This window comes from Phycodurus eques, chromosome 10 (genome assembly GCF_024500275.1).
Source record: "Phycodurus eques isolate BA_2022a chromosome 10, UOR_Pequ_1.1, whole genome shotgun sequence".
Classification (NCBI taxonomy): Eukaryota; Metazoa; Chordata; class Actinopteri; order Syngnathiformes; family Syngnathidae; genus Phycodurus; species Phycodurus eques.
Genome location: NC_084534.1, coordinates 8287084 through 8306025, shown reverse-complemented (window position 1 = coordinate 8306025; position 18942 = coordinate 8287084). Strand labels below are relative to the sequence as shown.

At 40.1% G+C, this 18942-nt stretch overlaps 1 protein-coding gene across 2 annotated transcripts; it reads right to left on the bottom strand.

Moving 5' to 3' along the window:
- Window positions 1-998: 998 nt before the first annotated feature.
- LOC133409160 (monocarboxylate transporter 2-like) lies at window positions 999-18932 on the bottom strand. 2 transcript variants are annotated; one of them, XM_061688796.1, is made up of 6 exons: window positions 18869-18932; window positions 17035-17255; window positions 11785-11928; window positions 9527-10342; window positions 4671-4739; window positions 999-1788 (listed from the first exon to the last, which is right to left on the bottom strand). In XM_061688796.1, the coding sequence occupies exons 2-6, from the start codon at window positions 17249-17251 to the stop codon at window positions 1694-1696; spliced, it is 1341 nt and encodes a 446-aa protein (XP_061544780.1). In that variant the 5' UTR covers window positions 17252-17255; window positions 18869-18932; the 3' UTR covers window positions 999-1693. The 2 variants fall into 2 exon arrangements, with proteins under 2 accessions (XP_061544780.1, XP_061544779.1); XM_061688795.1 differs by lacking the exon at window positions 999-1788 and having other exon boundaries at window positions 2924-4739.
- Window positions 18933-18942: the final 10 nt, after the last annotated feature.

The following is an 18942-nucleotide window of genomic DNA, read 5'->3' as shown; positions in this document are numbered from 1 at the left end:
ACATTCAAGCTACGTTTGGGAACACTGTCTCAAAAAGTGGAGGAGGAGGGCTCAGTGCAATGTTGTGAGGACATAGCAACATAACACAAAGGAAGGTATGTGGCCAAATTCTGTGAAGAAAAGCATCATCGGCAATCAACAACAAAAACAAAATCAGAAATGACATGACTACATAATCCATTTCCTGCCAGGTTTAAGCAACATATGCAGCAGTCATAGAGACATCAGGCAATAATCTAATGTTCAGTGTAACATCTGCTCGCTTTGCTGTGCCACCCAAGCGTGACTGACACGATAGATCATGTACAAAATAAAAATGTAAAGCAATTTGGATGACAGTCGTTGATAATTTAGTTCATATTTGTTTCAGTTATTCTTCACCTCCTGTCAAGTCTTATTCAGTCGATGGAACCGAGCCTATATTCAGAGGTGGGTAGAGTAGCCAAATATTGTACTCAAGTAAGAGTACTGTTACTTTAGAATAATATGACTCAAGGAAAAGTAAAATGTTGTCATCCAAATATTTACTTAAGAGTAAGAAAGTGCTCAATGAAAAAACTACTCAAAGAGTAATTTGTGAGTAACTTCTGAATTTCTTTCTTTTCTTTTTTTTTTTTAATCAGAGCATGAACATCAAATAAAAAAAATAATACATGGGAGTCGACACACACCTGGCACCATTTAAAATTTTAACTGCCCCAAAACCAACAACACATGCACTGGGCCCTACAGAAAGATTATTTGCTTTATTCACTTAAACGACTTGACTTGAAGAAGCGGTTTGCTGACCAGACTGAGTGATTGTGTGTGTGCGCGTGTGCTAATTTTGCCACATCCACTGCCAAAACAACAGCAAAAACATCTGCAATTTACCACAAGGTGTTTTCTCAAGTTGGAAGTGGGCTGAAATGTCCAAGTTTGACCAGTCACAATTGAAGAGCTGCATGACAAAGCTATTGTTTTTTGGTCTGTAAACACACTCTCGCTGCTGTTTTATTCCCCCCCCCCCCCCCCCCCCCCAAAAAATGAGTCATTTTGATTGGCTCGCGAAGGCTAAGTACGTGGTCATGTGACTGCCTTTTGTCGTCTGATTGGTGAATTGGAGTCAAATGACAGTGTTCACGTTTGATCGGTGCAACAGGCGCAATATACGGAAGTCGAAGATGGGGTCTAAAAACAGACGCGTACACCATGAATGGATAAATAAAAGTAGCGAACAGCATGTTGATCATTGTAACGGATTAAAAGTATCGATCCTTCTTCACATAAATACTCAAGTAAAAGTAAAACGTACAGTGCATTTCAAATACTCTGACAAGTACAGTTTATGACAAATGTTACTCGAGTAAATGTAACGGAGTAAATGTAGCTAGTGTGTTACTACCCACCTCTGCCTATAATACATAGCCATTTCTTATTAATGTATACAAAATTATGATCCAGTGTGACGTGAAAAACAAAACTATTAATCCAGCATTCCTTCGTCACCAAGGCAATGTCAAGAAGAGATGCTTTTAAGCCTTTAGTTTGTAACATAGCTTACTTCCTTGGCAAATGCTGGATCAGTCGTCCCAGTTGTTAGGAAAACTGTAAACTTTAACAACCAGAAGATTACGTGTACTGCTTAGGACCTTCGAAAGCACAATGTCAAGTGAGAGCAATCAAGAGTGTGTGTTTTTTGGATTAGAGGATTTCAGGAAAGATGCATGACACGATGAGGTGTTCCATATAAATGGAATGTCTCACATCCATAGGCTGACTGGAATCCACATCCTCGCTGGCTTTTGCCTGTATTGGATCAAAATTTTGATTAAACATCACCACCCTTCAAGATAAATGCTGTTGCCGTTTGAAAAACTAGGGAATGTAAAAAAACTATAATGTTATAGCTGCCTCTCATTTGCACAACAGTGCAGTGGCGTTGGCAGGCTTATATTACAAGTAGTGCTGGTTGATATATCAAGAAGCTCTAGTCGATCGATATTTTATTCATGCTCGATACAGAAAAAGACGATCATCGATTTTATTTTCTATACTTTTGGCTACTCCACAAGACTTCCGCCAACATAGAGAAGATGCTAGTGATTAGCGAGTCATAACTAGTCCCAAAAAAATTCGTAGGTTTCGCCTACATTAGCATTAAGAGCAATTAGCTAGCATCGCTGCGTGAGCGATTAACCAAATAGTTTGACAGTGGACCGGGTGTCGCTGTCTGAGCTAACAGATCCGGACAGTTGGGTTTGCACAGTGAGGCATTCTCAAGAATTGGTCTTGTATTTCTTTTTATATTTGCATTATTTACAGATCACCGCATTGTATTTTCTTCTTCACGTCTTCTTTTTCTTCTTGATTCCCGGCAGACTGGACATGTTTAAGTGCATTGCTGCCAATTAAGGGTTAATTGATGAACACCCACAACAGAGCCAAACCCTAAGAAATACATTAAAATGACAAATATTGAAGCCATAATTCATTAACAATTACAAATTAGTGATTCTGTTGCGCAATTGAACAGTACGCAGAATTATTTTTATCGTATTACATACACTGAACAAAAATATAAATTAAACACTTTTGTTTGACCCAAAGATCCAAAACTTTTTCTACATACACAAAAGGCCATTTCCCTCAAATATTGTTCACAAATCTGTCTAGATCTGTGTTAGTGAGCATTTCTCCTTTGTCGAGATAATCCATCTCACCTCACAGATGTGCCATATCAAGATGCTGATGAGACAGCATGATTATTGCACAGGTGTGCCTTAGCCTGGCCACAATAAAAGGCCACGCTGAAATGTACAGTTTTGCTTTATTGTGGGGGTTTTGGGGGTCAGAGTATGGGATGGATTATCTCGACAAAGGAGAAATGCTCACTAACACAGATCTAGACAGATCTAGACAATATTCGAGGGAAATGGCCTTTTGTGTATGTAGAAAAAGTTTTAGATCTTGGAGTCCAACTCACGAAAAATGGGAGCAAAAACAAAAGTGTTGCGTTTATATTTTTGTTCAGTGTAATATACTGCAATAACTGTCCTGCGGTAATAATCTTGACAATTTACAAAATATGGAAATTCAGACAAATTGTTCTGGAAGTGAAGTTATGTGGAGTTCTATAGGTTGGCAGCTCTGCAGTCATAGCCATAAATGATTCATTTTACTAATAATTGGCAAAATAATTTCTTCCAGGTCACTGATGGAGTAGTGGTACACTCGCCTGACTTTGGTGCGGGCAGTGTGGGTTCAGTTCCCACTCTGTGACGGTGTGAATGTGAGTGCGAATGGTTGTCTGTGTCTATATGTGCCCTGCGACTCACTGGCAACCAGTTCAGAGTGTAGTCCGCCTTTCGCCCGAACTCAGCTGGGATAGGCTACAGCGCCCCGTGACCCTAACCAGGATAAGCGATGTTGAAAATAGATGGATGAATTTCTTCCAATGTTTCAGCTTTTGACCATGGGTTTCTCATTTTTAGTTTTTTGGGTTTCGGTCAAGAATTTTCATTTCGGTGCATCACTCATTTTGAGATCATTATATTTTGAAATACCTTTAGAGAATAGTAATTTATTTATTTTGTGATGTTTATATATTTTTTTTAATAAACATTGTTTTATAATGTAAATCAATTTGGTATGGTACAGTTTTATACATTTATAAATCATAATCAATAAGTAGTTTTATAAATTTATAAATTTTAATACAATAAATATCAAATCTAGGGCTGCAGTTATCAAATATTTTAGTACTTGAGTATCCCACTAAAATTTTTATTGAATAATCCAGTATTCGGATGAATTATATTTTTGCTTGGTTAAAGACCAATTATGGATACAAGAAAAAAATAAGTAATTTCACTCAAAAAAAAATAATAACCAATTGTTTTTCTTTAAAAATAAATAAATAAATAAAAAAAAATTTTAAAAACTTTTTATTTCTTAAATTTACATTGCTGGCTACAATGCGTACCAGCAGCATCTTCCCAGGATTACTTTTCCTTACGCCTATGTCACACTACTCACCACTGCCCGCCCTCTTAAAGGCATACACGCATAATTAAAACAATCAAACTTGGAGGGCAGGCATTGAATACATTAAATAAGTGGATCCCCGAGGGAGCAAAAATTCCTCAAGCATTTTTTGTATTCTAAGTACTCGAAACATTCCAGTATTTGTTGCAGCCCTAATCGAGTCATATCGAATATCGACATTGGGGGGGGGGGGGGGAATTGTGATAATAAATTTAGGCCATATCGCCCAGCACTTGTTACAATTGCCAACATTTAACTTCAATCATGGTTCTGCAGAAGCACTGGTACTGGTACTTGTAGCTCATTCAAATAATTGGTCAGGTTAATAGCATTTTCAGTTGTCTGCCTAAAAATAGCTCACTGGATGTGAAATATACCTCTCTCTGGTACATCGGGGCCACGCAAATAAGAGAAATAAAAATGAAGCGGAATGAATTGATTCCTTCAACACATCGCTGGCTCACTCCCATCTTTAATCTCAGGCACAGCAGACTCCTTTGTAAGAAAACTGTGATTGAGTGTGTTAAGCATCTCGCCCTGGCCCTGACCTACAACTTGTATATGATTTGGGTTTGGTTGTCTACCCCTTTCTTTTTCCAGCATGTGATAGTTGTAAATGTTCATGATGAAAAGGAAGATCCCACCAGTAACAATCACTGTGCCACACAAGAAGAAGAGGTACTTGTAGTCACCAAATATATCCACCAGCAACCCTGTAAGGAGACAAGATGCCGAGTGTTGAAAACACATACACACACACATATAACCTCATACTTTTTCATCATGAGAAAAATACTTTTGAACAAACACAAGCAGCACAACGCAATATCTACTCAAATGGATTTATTTTCCTATGTGGCTGTGCACAGCGTTTGTGTGCATGTGTGTGAGAGAGAGAGAGAAAGAGAGCAACGGTTGCCAAATTGGAAAATGAACATGGACCATTACACTCCTCCTGGCCCTCCCTGAGAAGGCAATTTTGACAGGTGCTACCAAAACGAATCAGAAAAGCGGCCCATTCTAAAAGCCACTGATATCAAGGCCAAGTCTGCAGAAAAATGACAAATGTGCTTTGGATTACATTTAAGCCTCCAGATGTCCAGAACCCCTTCACCTTCAGGTATGGATCAATTGGCAGGTGTTTCTCTCGCTCACTTTCCATGGTTATAGGGGGTCTACCTCTCTGTCCATGTCACCACACTGCAGTCTCTCATTCATTCTATTAGATTATTGGCAGAGGACTTCTATCATTTATGTTGAGCGAGAGCATGCTTATGCTTAAAAACCGTAGACGCCAAACAAAAATGTATATATTTTTCCCAAAAAATTATTAATTATGGGAGTTTAGCTTGAAAAATGACAAGAACCTATCCCGGTCACTTCTATAGATGCCCCATTCCGACACTACTACCCACAAAGGAGGATAACCCTAACTATCCATCCAGTCATAAAAAAATGTTCACGGTTAATGGGGACCAGAACCCCCCACGAAAGGTGAAAAACCGCGAGTAGGATTTGCCCCCCCCCTCCCAGGAATTTTCGTGGACGTGTATGTGGGTACCAGAATGTTTAAAATATGTAAACAGTATTTATACTTTACATATTTGAGACAAAGATTACAGCATTACATGTATTTACTTAAATATTTAATTACAAAACCTTATACGGTAATTAATTACTCAGTCTTTTCCCTGCAATCCACAATTCCAATGCAGATTCCATTTTTACAATTCTCTTACTACGCAGAGTTACCACATGTTTCGCTTTCTTATTGAAGGTTATTGAAGCAGTGTATATTAATTCACGCCATAATGGCGTGCCACAGATGCATAACTTCTGCCCTCTTTGATCAAATCTAAAAGTTTCACTCTTTTGATGATGGTCATCATCTTCTTCTTCCTCTTGGGCACCCCAGAGGAAGCTTTCACAAGGGCACAGCGCTTCGGCGGCATTGTAAGGGCTTGCTTAACTAATCAAAAAAAATTATCGCTTAACCAAAAAAAGTTATTGCGAACACAACAGCGTGGACGAGACTGCCGAGACACAACAAGGGAAGATGCTGGGTGAGGCTGCGATGATGCGGAGCCAATCAGCTCACGGGATAAATCCACTCGTGCTCTCATTGGTCGATGTCGCGCCGGGAACCAATCACGCGCCTTGTATGAGTGCCCGTACAGTACAGGCATGTACAAAGCCTTTGAGTCAACTCATCTCTTTGTTTGGCATGTAGGGAAACCTTCTCTCGCACGCATCAACATGAAACAACGCGTCTTTCCGCAATATGGGTGCCGATATGGTTGTATTTTATTTATTTTTTTGATAAATATGTTTTTGTACAAGACTGACAGCACTCAAGCCGCAAAACGTGAAGCGCGAAGTGGCGAGGGAACACTGTATACTGATATAATGGTGGTGTCTAAATTTACTCGCTCAGTGTGAAATCTAGGCCTTTTTAGTTGGACAACCATTGTATGAATGGCACAGGTTAATGAAATAAATACACAGGTTAATTGTACTTTCTGCCACCTAGTTGAAGAACATTTAATTTGGCCTGTTACTTTACGTCACTGTCATAGACAGATAAATCACGATACATTAGCTAGAGTAAAGAAATTTTGGACAATTATTGTAATCGGATAGCACAATAGTGCCGCCGCACAATGGTTGGGAATGACAGATTTAAAGGATTAACGACACAAGTTTGGTCTTTTCTGTTTTGCATTATTACGTGATGCCACCATCAAAGAGCATCAGTTGCGGCAAAGCAGAAATATGTGATGACCGGTGAAACAGAACTTGAACTTATAGCTACATAACAAGGTGGTACACGTGTCTTTCTCCTGGCTACTCAAGACGACACGGCTAAACCAACAAGTCATTGAAATACAACAAAAGATAAAGAACTGAAAGCACATTTCACGATATTTGCTCTTAACACCACTGACTCAGATTTCCTCAGTTACCAATAAGTACACTATGTATTCTTAATATTACTATTAATATTAGTCAAAAGTACTAAAAACCATGATTGCCTTAAAGGTTTTATGATGTAAACTCTAACAGTTTCTTTTATTTATTTATTTTTTGAAATGACCTCAGGAGGTTCCACTGTAAATTGTCCAACCTGAAAATTTTACTTCACAAAAGTACATGTAGTACATTTTTCTCTTAAACAGGTAATTTTGCATTTGGATCACCTTCAACCATCATAGTTGAGGTTATGCGATCTGATTGATAGCTATCATATGGTGAATATACACAAATGACTACCATCCTCATTAAGACGGGCTTTGTTTGGCAAAGCATTAATGGAGTCCATCTGGCGTAGTCACCTTTTTGATATGCTCCATTTTAATTACAGCATAGGTACACTGACTTACAGGAGACTGAATGGAACATCATTAAACAGTCTTAGCAAAAAGCTAATTACACAGATTCACCTCACACCTAATTGGACTGACCCAAAGGTTTGGGGAAACAGTAACAAGCAGAGTAGTTAGGGCAGATGTAATGATTGTGCCCTCTGGAGGAGAATGCAAGATGTGCAGGGAGGTACTTATTTACCCTTTTAAATGAGCGCCCCAGAACAGGGTCACCCCATACAAACCTGGAGCCTATAAATTTCCACCTCATTAAAACTCAGGTTGCTGCCACAGTAGGTTTGTCAGTGGGCTGGCGTGCACAACTGATTAATTCGTACAGTGTCTCTCCTGCTGCTGCTTCTTCTTCTAAGCCTTTGTTTTGAATACACTGTACAGAAATCTCTGAATGATCTGTAGAGCTGACACAAACCACTGCACTACGAGGACATCAATTGTTAAGAATTGTCATCGGGAACAATGTTGATACATTTACTTCATTCACATTGCACTTACAACTTCTAGGGTACCATGAAAATAATATCAATGTCGCCCGCCTTGCCTGACGCCTTTTCCTAGACTTAATTGCACTCTTTCGTCATCATATATATAAATATACATATATGGTGTGTCATGAGATATTTTGGGGAACGTAAAACATCTAACTTTGTTCAATAGGTTGGGAAACACTGCATGTTTCCATAATTGAAAAGTCTGAGGATTTAAGGTTGTGTTTTTTGTTTTTCCAATCAAATGAATATTATGATTATGATTTCTAAACTGGGCCACATGGGAGAGAAAAATCTGAATTGTCTAAGTTGAACCATGTAGTTTAGGTTCACCTTAACAGGAACTGTCATGCACGTGTGCTTCATTTCCACACACAAAGACACAATTTTCACATGTTGTAACACAAACACAGTGCCACATGGGGATAGGATAATTACACTGGGTACTGAAAGTTTTCAGACCCCCTTAAATTTTTCACTCTCTGTTATATTGCAGCCATTTGTTAAAATCATTTAAGTTATTTTTTTCCTCATTAATGTACACACAGCACCCCATATTGACAGAAAAAAAGAGCATTTGTGAGAGAGGTAAAGAAGAACACAAATATCACTTTGGCTGAGCTCCAGAGATGCAGTCAGGAGAAAGTTCTAGAAAGTCAACCATCACTGTAGCCCTCCACCAGTCTTACTTTATGGCAGAGTGGCCCGACGGAAGCCTCTCCTCAGTGCAAGACACATGAAAGACTGCATGGAGTTTGCTAAAAGAAACACCTGAAGGACTCCAAGATGGTGAGAAATAATATTCTCTGGTCTGATGAGACCAAGATAGAAATTGTTGGCCTTAATTCTAAGTGGCATGTGTGGAGAAAACCAGACAGTGCTCATCACCTGTCCAATACAGTCCCAACAGTGAAGCATGGTGGTGGCAGCATCATGCTGTGGGGGTGTTTTTCAGCTGAAGGGACAGGACGACTGGTTGCAATCGAAGGAAAGATGAATGCCACCAAGTACAGGGATGTCCTAGGCGAAAACCTTCTCCAGAGTGCTAAGAACCTCAGACTGGGCCGAAGAAAAAAAAAAAAAAAAGACAATGTCCTTAAGCACACAGCTAAAATACCGAAGGAGTGGCTTCAGAACAACTCCATGACTGTTCTTGAATGGCCCAGCCAGAACCCTGACTTCAACCCAATTGAGCATCTCTGGAATGACCTGAAAATGGCTGCCCACCAAGATTTACCATCCAACCTGGCAGAAGTGGAGAGGATCTGCAAGGAGGAATGGCAGAGGATCCCCACATCCAGGTGTGAAAAACTTGTTGCATCATTCCCAAAAAGACTCATGGCTTTATTAGCTCAAAAGGGTGCTTCTACTAAATACTGAGGAAAGGGTCTGAATTCTTATGGCTGTGTGATATTTCAGTTTTTCTTTTTTAATAAATCTGCAAAAATTTCAACAATTCCGTTTTTTTTCTTGTCAATATGGGGTGCGGTGTGTACATTATTGAGGAAAAAAATGAACTTAAATGATTTTAGGAAATGGCTGAAATATAAAAAAAGAGTGAAAATTTTAAGGGGGCTGGATAGTTCCGTACACACTGTATATCATGGCTGTAAGTAGATTTAATTTTGTTACCTGCAGTGGGTGGTCCCAGCAGCATGGGGACACACTCAATGATAGTGACCAGTCCAACAGCACTCGGGAAGCGTTGATTTCCCATCAGATCCATCAGGCACTCAAATATGAGGGCAAAAACCATTCCGAAACCCACACCAAAAAACACAGCGTAGACCACCAAGAAGGTATAGTTTTTGATCAGTGGGCATAGTAAGTGGCACGTGCCATTGAAAACCATGGCAAAGCTGAAAAAGTACTGAACTCTCGGTCTGATCCACTTGCTGTTGGCAATCAGGCCGGTGCCAGGCCGAACAAACATGTCCACAAAACCCATAATGGAGAGTAGATATGCTGCTGAGTACTGGTCAACACCATGACTAACAGCATAGGTTGACAGGAACACAATAGGTGCGTAGGCACCAAAAATGAACATTATGTTCCCAATGAGGTAAATTAGAAAGCCTCGATCTTTGAAGAAGGACCAAGCTAAGATTTTCTTGGCACGACTGCCACAGCTGTGTTTCCATTTCTTGGTGTTACCGTTATTTGACTGCTCCTCAGACTTTTGTTGTTGTGCACAAGATGATGTATTACAGGAACCAATAGGTCTCATCAAGGCCCCAGCAACACAACTGTTTAGCATCAAAGCCCCTATTATAAGAAGACTTCCTCTCCATCCAAACTTGTCCAGTAGATATTGATTAAGAGGGGCCAAGAAGCACAAAAACACAGGACTCCCTGCCATTGCGAGACCATTGGCTAAAGGGCGCTTGGCCAGAAAGTACTTGCTGATGATGGTGAGAGATGCATTCAGGTTTAAGGCGAGTCCGCAGCCTGTGTTGAGACAATGGGGGAGAAAAGTCAGAATCTTTCATTCAAATTCAACATGCTTACAATTAACATTACAATATGCTAATTGCTGCAACACCTGAGAAAAATTATTATACGCTTTGGGTAGGTAGGGAGAAACTATATTGATCCATCCATCCATTTTCTTTACCACTTATCCTCACTAGGGTCGCGGGCTGCTGGAGCCTATCCCAGCTATCTTCGGGCAGGAGGTGGGGTACAATCGAAAAAGTGTAATGGAAAAGCGACCACACGGGGTGGAGCGAGGCTGGTTGGGGGTAGAACCGGTTCAATGGAAAAGGGGCATAAGTTAGTTGGATAAAACAGCAGTTAGATTTCCACACCAACATTCCTGCTAGAGCTGTCCTATCTCAGCAATGCTCATTAACTGATGAAGCCTGCTCGGATGAGAGGCGAAATGTGTTAGACCACCAGAACACGCCAGTTTTGATCGATTCAGTGCTCTGTGAACAGATTGTTGTCACTTTTAGCCACTGCTAACAGCATTTTTCTTTTTCTTTTTTAGCTCGGCAGCAGATAAAAATAGTATTGTTTTCTAACACCAGCAGACTTTGTCCAGGATTTAACTGCAATACTACTTTAAAATCGAATTTAATTTTCTATGGCCTGGTTGGCAAAACGCAGTTTCTTTAATGTTCACAAAATGGTGCCATTTACTGGTCAGTGATTTGTAAATAACTCAATTATTAACAGATGAAAGGTGAGAATCTTATCAGATTGGTTGGGAACATGATAAGTCAGATTTCCTAATAGGTTGAGCTAACATAGTTAATTCAATAGTCAATTATCGAAACAGCTTACAGGGACTCACATAAGGCATTGTTTTGCTGCACCATAGAGTTGTGTGCAGAGTTGCATGTATACACCTCTATACATGCTAGATAAAAGTGGCCCGTTTTGTTAGTGTGTGAGTACAGGACACATGTGCCCCCTGGTATCACAAAGGACCAATGGCTACATATATTAATCCTTCCACAGTTGTCCTTGGTAGGGTAATGAGCCACTAAAGGTGGTAGGGAGCCCCATGAGACAACTTGGATAGGAGGTTGAGCAACAGAACAGTGGGCCTCTTTATGCCATGATCTCCGGGAACCACGTGTGTTTTTTGCTATTTCACCGTCCTGGCCCTGCTCCACTTTGAGCATATAAGTGCCCACTCAGTAGCTGGAACGGGCACCCTGATACTGTAGATGAACAAAAAGCTACTGAGTCCGAGGAAAAAGATTAGGAAAGGAGGTGAAAAGATGTCAAGCACCAAATTTCAAGTCCGTCTAACTCGTAGAACAAATAACTTCACTTCAGGATTCCCATAATTAAAGTGGATAGAATTTAGTTTACTTCAAAATATACTGTACTGCTTTTCTAGGTCAACAACAAATGAGAAAAAAAGGACTACAATACCGTACCCGCAATGACACCAATGCACAAGTAGAGGTAAATGATGGAGTTTCCAAAGGAAGCAGCTACCATGGAGGCCCCACACATCAGGCCGCCGAGTATAACTATTGGTCGGCTTCCATAGCGATTGACCAATGCACTGCTCACTGGCCCTGTGAAATCATGAGAAGACAAAATTACGTTTAATGTCAACATGATCAGCTTACTGAATAATGTTGCTTGATTGATTGCTAATAGGAAACTTAACAATTAAAATAGAATAGGCAGAATAAAAATCATTTATTGTCATTGTATGGTGCAGATACGAAATTGGGTTGCAACTACAGGTTTGTATTTCAAGAATGAAAATAATACAAAAGCTACACGAAACAATACAAATTATGCATTGCAAATTCACCTTTAATGTATACAAGTAGAGGAGTCATGGATTTTGGATGTATGAAGCAAACTATACCAAATTTGCAGCGCAAATGACAGCAAGCCACTCATGTTTCGTGTGCAGTAGCACATTCAACATATGGGATGTTGAATGTGCAAAGTAAATACAAAATTTGCTTTGCAAATAGCGGTAAGGCACTTATGAACAGTAGCAGTGGAGTCAGAGATGTTGATAGTAATGCTGACGTGCAAGTCACAGCATTATAGAATAAGTGTATTGTTAAATTGAGTTTGGTGATGTCTTTTGGGAAGAAGCTGTCTCTGAATCTGTTTGTTCTGGTCCCGAAGGACCGATAGTGCCTGCCAGAGGGCAACAGGTCAAAGAGGTGGCTTCTTTATACTCGCGCGGACGGCGACAGCGCTGACATCACGCATAGTTTGCCTTTATACTCGAGCGCAACCCGCACGCACTTTTGAAAATGTACTGCAGTTCACCTCCATGTCAGGGCTGTCTGAGCCGCTTCTCCTCACTAGGGCATGCTCGAGCCTATCCCAGCTATCATCGGGTAGGAGGTGGGGTACACTCTGAACTGGTCGCCAGCAAATCGCTGAGCACATATAAACAAACAACCATTCGCACTCACATTCACACCTATGGGTAATTTAGAGTCTTCAATTAACCTACCATGCATGGTTTTGGAATGTGGGAGGAAATTGGAGTACCCGGATAAAACCCACGCTGGCACGGGGAGAACATGCAAACTCCACAGAGGCGAGGCCAGATTTGAACCCGGGTCCTCAGAACTGTGACGCAGAGGTGCTAACCAGTTGTCCACCGTGCCGCCAAGTTAAAACATACAATTATTTAAAACAAGCTCAAAACCTCCACCAAGACTGAACAAGTCTTATTTGGATGGATTTGATACGTACATAGTTTTGTCATTAAAGGGGTAATATTATGGAAAATTGACCATTTATTTGATTGTATACAAACATTTGGATCTCTGGAACGTGTTACCACATTTGTGTACCATTGTGTACCATTTGTGAAATTACACAACAAGCTGCCCATGTCAGAAAATATCTTTAAGCGAGCCATTTAAATTTTTGCCCCACTATGATGTAACTGTGATGCCCTAGTTTAAATAATACCACCCGTACACCATGTTTCTCATTATATCATTACATGGCAGCAAGGCTGGGTGAAGGTCTGGCATTTTCTTTTCTTGCAAGCAAAAGCTGAATTACACAGGACCACTATCAGCCTAAAGCTAACCAGCACTGCAGATTTATTTAACACACCTATTTTACACCAAGTCATCAGCTTCAGGGAACCAGCATATTGTTTGGCAAAGTTGTCTTGGGGTGAGAGGAACGATGGATTTGTGTTTGGCGACGTGTCCACTACTGACGCCAAACTGTAAATGGGTTAGGGATCCACGCACTAAGTGACAAGTGCAATTTGGCGGCTTTGTGACAAAGAGCTGACTCCATGAGTAAAAACACATTTCATGCTTTTACTGTCTTTATTGGGCTAGTGTGCTGGTCGTCAAGGTAACACAAAGCCATACATGTGGTGGCACACCTCACAGCCAGTGTGGAGGGCGGGGGTGGATGACCAATGACTCATTTACATGAAACAGGTCAGCACCCTCAAAAACTATTGTTATTTTGACCAAAGTACATCACAGAACTTTTTACTCCACTGAACTGTTTAAAATTTGTGGAGAAATTGCACATTTCCTTGAAGATTCAGTTTGGTCCAGAATGTGACAGTGTGAACAAAATTGCAATCTAAGAATAAAGGCTTAACTTCAAGTGTTGTGCTTTTTTTGTGTTTTTCGACTTTCCTATATGTATGTGTATGCTTCATTCAACGAAGTTTAAGATGTGTATACAACTTAGTTTCATTATATAGCAGTTAATTCCCATCGTCACTTGACAATAGTGTTGAAATGTTCATTACCATGCACGTTTTGAGGTACCCGGGAATGGATTAATTTACATTATTTTGCCTTGGAAAAATTGTTTGCCAAACACACACAAATCAGAGGTGGACCAGTGGACTGTAACTACGAAGTTTATGGTTTGTCAAACCCGAAAAGCTAGGAACACTGAACCCGTTTCTTTGTACAAACCTAGGACTAGAGGAGACAACTAATTAACAAACAGCTATAGAAGCAACAAACACACAACAGTAATTAATAGACAATCTTTTCACGTACAGAATCTTTGAATATTTAATCACAACACCTTGCCCACCTTTAAATCAAGATTAAGACCACCCATTGTACACACTGCCATCCCAGAGTTTACAGGGTTGACCAGGTATGTGAAGGAATCAAAGGCCTTTCTCACTGAGGCTCTTCCACAATAGGACACTATCGCCATTTCCACAGTCATTATAACCTCATGTATCAATTGGACTCCCTGAGTTTTTCTGAAAAGGCTGTCATGTCTCTCGCCATTTGGTGACATTGCTGAACCCTGTGAGGACATGAATAACTAACTAAGAGTTCTTATGCCTAATTATTAAAGCCTATAATGTGTCTATAAAACTTATTAATGCATGAACAGCATATCATAGGCATGTTAGTGAACTGGTGTACGGAGCTGCTGAGCTTGCACAACAAGGATTATTATTGTCATATGTAGAGATGTCTCAATATTGAAAAATTAAAAGTGTCTCGATATCGTTGTTGCCTTGTCTTGGCATAAAATAATGAGCCGTTGTTCCTAAAATGTAGTTTTTTGCCGTCTATACGAAGCCAAGCCGGTTAGCCAGGCTGCTACAGCACTTCACTTCCTCATTTGAGTGTAAATGCAGTGTAATGTCTACATTTGAAATAATATATCACAGTGGCTGCTCAGGAAAATAAATGATTTTACAATATCACTAATGGGAGGAAAATAAACTATGTAAGTGTCCCATGATTATTTTGTTTGTTGTTACTTGGCTGTTTCTAAACCAGCATTGCCTTTAAGACTGTTCCTGCCTTCTTAACTTGCCCAGGATTTTTGGACTCAAGCAAATAAATAATTTAGTAGGCAGTAATTTTTAATGTTAGTTAGAATAGCAGCAATTTCTAATGTTATAACTTGAAAAAATATGACAATAAATTAGTGAACAGAAAATGTCTCAATCGACAGTTTTGTTATTGTGAGCACAGCATGATTATTGTTGCAGCAATAATAGCATTTTGGAGGTACTGTACTTTGTAACGCGTTATCAGCACCACTGATGTTGAAATAGTAACACTACTGAGAAATGTAATTAAACGAGTAGAGCCGCTACTACCCAACACGTCTGTTTGTGGTTGTAAAAATAACTTTAGGCTATGTACGTAGCAGCGCAAGAGCTTTCGCTCTTGTTTTAAGAGATGAAAACTGTAAAGCGTCGCGCAACCGATTCCTAGCATCGCGATAGCCGGTCCACAGCTCTACAATCGATGTATCTAGGGATCCTTGGAGATTTTGTATCGATGAAGGAGTCTTCCACCGATACAGTCGTATCTCTGACCTTTACAAACAGATATCTGGTCGCATCGGTTTATCATTCCCAACCCTACTTTAAAGCAAATGGATGCTGTCAGTCATGTGAAGTCATTTATCAATGTGACATGGCCTGAGGAGCTCACATGACTACAACTTATTTTTTTGTGGAGAATCTTAACGTGATTACGAGTATGGCTAATGGCCAATTAGAGACAGCAAAATACTTTATTTTCAACATTCACTTCACTTTCTTGCTTCATATGATTTAAATTCCCTTTTAGGGATGAATAAAGGATTATCTTATCTTTTTTGATTAACTATGCACATTTAGTTTTGGCTCTTTGCGGCAGTTTTGAGACACCATTCAAAAATTATGTTAATAAATGAGATGCATGAACTCCATCTGTGATGCGACTCATTACACCGCACATTGCACCTTTGTCACTGAAGTTAAGACTTGTTTTTACATTTTGCTAATAGTGATTAACACACTTTAACACATGTACAGTATTAGTGTTAGCGACGTGACAGGGCAAGTTTGAAACGACTTGGAAAACCCCTTGGAATTCCAGCCCGTAACAGCTTATGGTAGAAGGCACAGCTATTTTTCACTGAAATTTGTCAGCCAATCGGAGAAGGGGTTCCCCGAGTATCAGATGAAATGGTCAAGGAGATATGTTGAGAAATAATCAAGTTATAGTGTTTTACTTTAATTTGAAGACATTCAAATTTGAAGGCAATATCACACAAAAGAAGTCCCCGAAGAGGCCTTTTTTTTCCAGCACAAAAAACTAAATTTCTCCGGAACCCATCATTCGATTTTCAAAACTCTTGGTTCGTTGTAGTTGGATTGAAGTTACTTTTCCAACCAGACTCACCATTTTGATAGACTGCCATTTATGGGAAATCTTGTCACATTGCTATTAAAAGAGTTAAATTGTTTTATTATAGCAAATGTTTCGACCCTAAAACGGATCGCTTCTCGTTCCCGTATTTGTGAAATTGTTGACAGACTTCAGTCAACAAGCATCCCCAAATGGATTGTGTTCAATATTAGAGGTCACACTGTAAAGTAAACTCCTTTTGGTTGTTGATACTTAGTGACTCAATGTCAGTCGTTTCATCGGACATTTCACTTTAGCAGTCTCCTGCTCAAGAGGATGACCGAAACAAATTTTGTCTTTGTGAGATCAATAAAACGTACCCAGTTAAAACAATGTGCAGCAGATGATATTCTATCTGAACTACTTTTTAGTGTGATGATATTGAGAGGTAAAACCCACAATGCTCAGAAAAATACCATTCAACCATGTTCTAATAATGCAGCTAATAAAATATAATGCTTTGATTATTTGGAGTAACAATGTCTTCCTGAGTCAACTTACCTCCAGCATACATGGCTGCCAACATGATAGAGGAGATCCATGCTATATCACTGTAGCTGGCTTGCAAGTCTAATTGGATGTCGTTGAAGAAAATGGAGAGGGCTTTGGGCGTAGCATAGGCAAAGCCAATGGAAATATGAGCCCCAATCACAACCATCCAACCCCAGCCACCATCTGGGGGTTTAAAGCCCAGCTCATTGGTGGGCGCAGGGGACATGTTCCTAATGAGAACGGAAAGTATATGTTATTCATCGTGTCAAATCTATTATGGATCACAGTAAGCACTTGGTTGCCAAATCTAAAAGCATCTAATTCTTTTTGCATAGCAGCTTTGGTAAGCTGCTAAATAAACACCACAGTAGTGTCAATGTAGCAACTGTTTGAAACAAACAAGACAGACACAAAATGAACACGGAACACAGACATTTACAGAAAGCCGTTTGTGCATTTATTGTATTACGATGCTTTTTCTTCCCGAGTAAAACAATTCAGCACACTAGTAGAACAACAAGGGTGCACTAGTAGAATGACAATGTCTGACTATTAAAAATCAAATTACATTTATATCGTGACATCTACTAGATTTTTGGCTAAAGGAAGCAGAACCGCTTGCAGCTGTCCTCATGTGTATCAAGGGGTTCAGACAGCAAGGCGTATTCCACAATGCATGCTTTTATTCACAACCGGAGGCAACATCAACCCTCCCGGTCCACTCAGCAACCCTCAGGTATCACTGGCATAGATAGGCATCCTGTTGCTGGCAAAGTCAGGCCTTCAAAATAAAAGCACACCAGTATAACAACAAGGTCGAACAACAGGAGATGCAGATTTGCCGCCTGTGTGGAGTTTGCATGTTCTCCCCGTGCCTGCGTGGGTTTTCTCCGGGCACTCCGGTTTCCTCCCACATCCCAAAAACATGCATTAATTGGAGACTCTAAATTGCCCATAGGTGTGACTGTGAGTGGTTGTTTGTTTGTATGTGCCCTGCGATTGGCTGGCAACCAGTTCAGGGTGTACGCCGCCTCCTGCCCGATGACAGCTGGGATAGGCTCCAGCACGCCCGCGACCCTAGTGAGGAGAAGCAGCTCAGAAAATGGATGGATTTCCACTAATAAGACTAATATACGGGCATTGTTCTACCAAATAATCAAGGTTTTGGTCACACATTTTCTCATGATTTACATTGCCAATTTGCTGCATAAAATCTTTCATTCTTTACCAATTCTTAAAACCTAGGGCTCATTTTATTCGTGTATCATCCTCTATATCCAATGATATCTATTTTGTTGTACAACTATTTTGACATTTTTAGAAATAGCTCCTAGTAACGCACAGATGTCAACTAGTGCAGTTTTGCCCTACTCGTGAGGACAAATAAGTGTTTCCAAAACGGCTTTGCATACGACTCTTGAGTTCTACACTACTTATGTGTGAAATGTGAATACACCCACTGAGTACAGCATTATCTTTGAAGTAATAATAAGTCAGCATGTGACAGTGACCGATCAATGGGAACTGTAACGTATCGCATTAGCGCAAGGAAACGGCTTTTGTCTTGTCAGACTAACCCGTTTTAACTGTAACATTCATACATATTTTACATTAAAAGTGCTTTAAACGTGACCCAAAGTAGTGCCACAATCTATGACTGCAAAACTGCTTGTGAAGCGTAAAGCCGCGTTGTGAATTTAAGTTTATCGCGTCACCTCGCCAGAGTAAATATTTCACACTTCTCGCGGTAGAAGATGACGCGAATGCAAACGTGCACTTTTAGACCGTTTCGGGTAACACTTCCGTGTCCCAAAAAAGAATGTCAATTTAGCGAGGAACTTACCTTTTGTTGTTTCCAGCCCTCCCGACAACCGAACTTACTTGCTTAACGCGACTCTGCTGTCGGCGCTGCTGGTC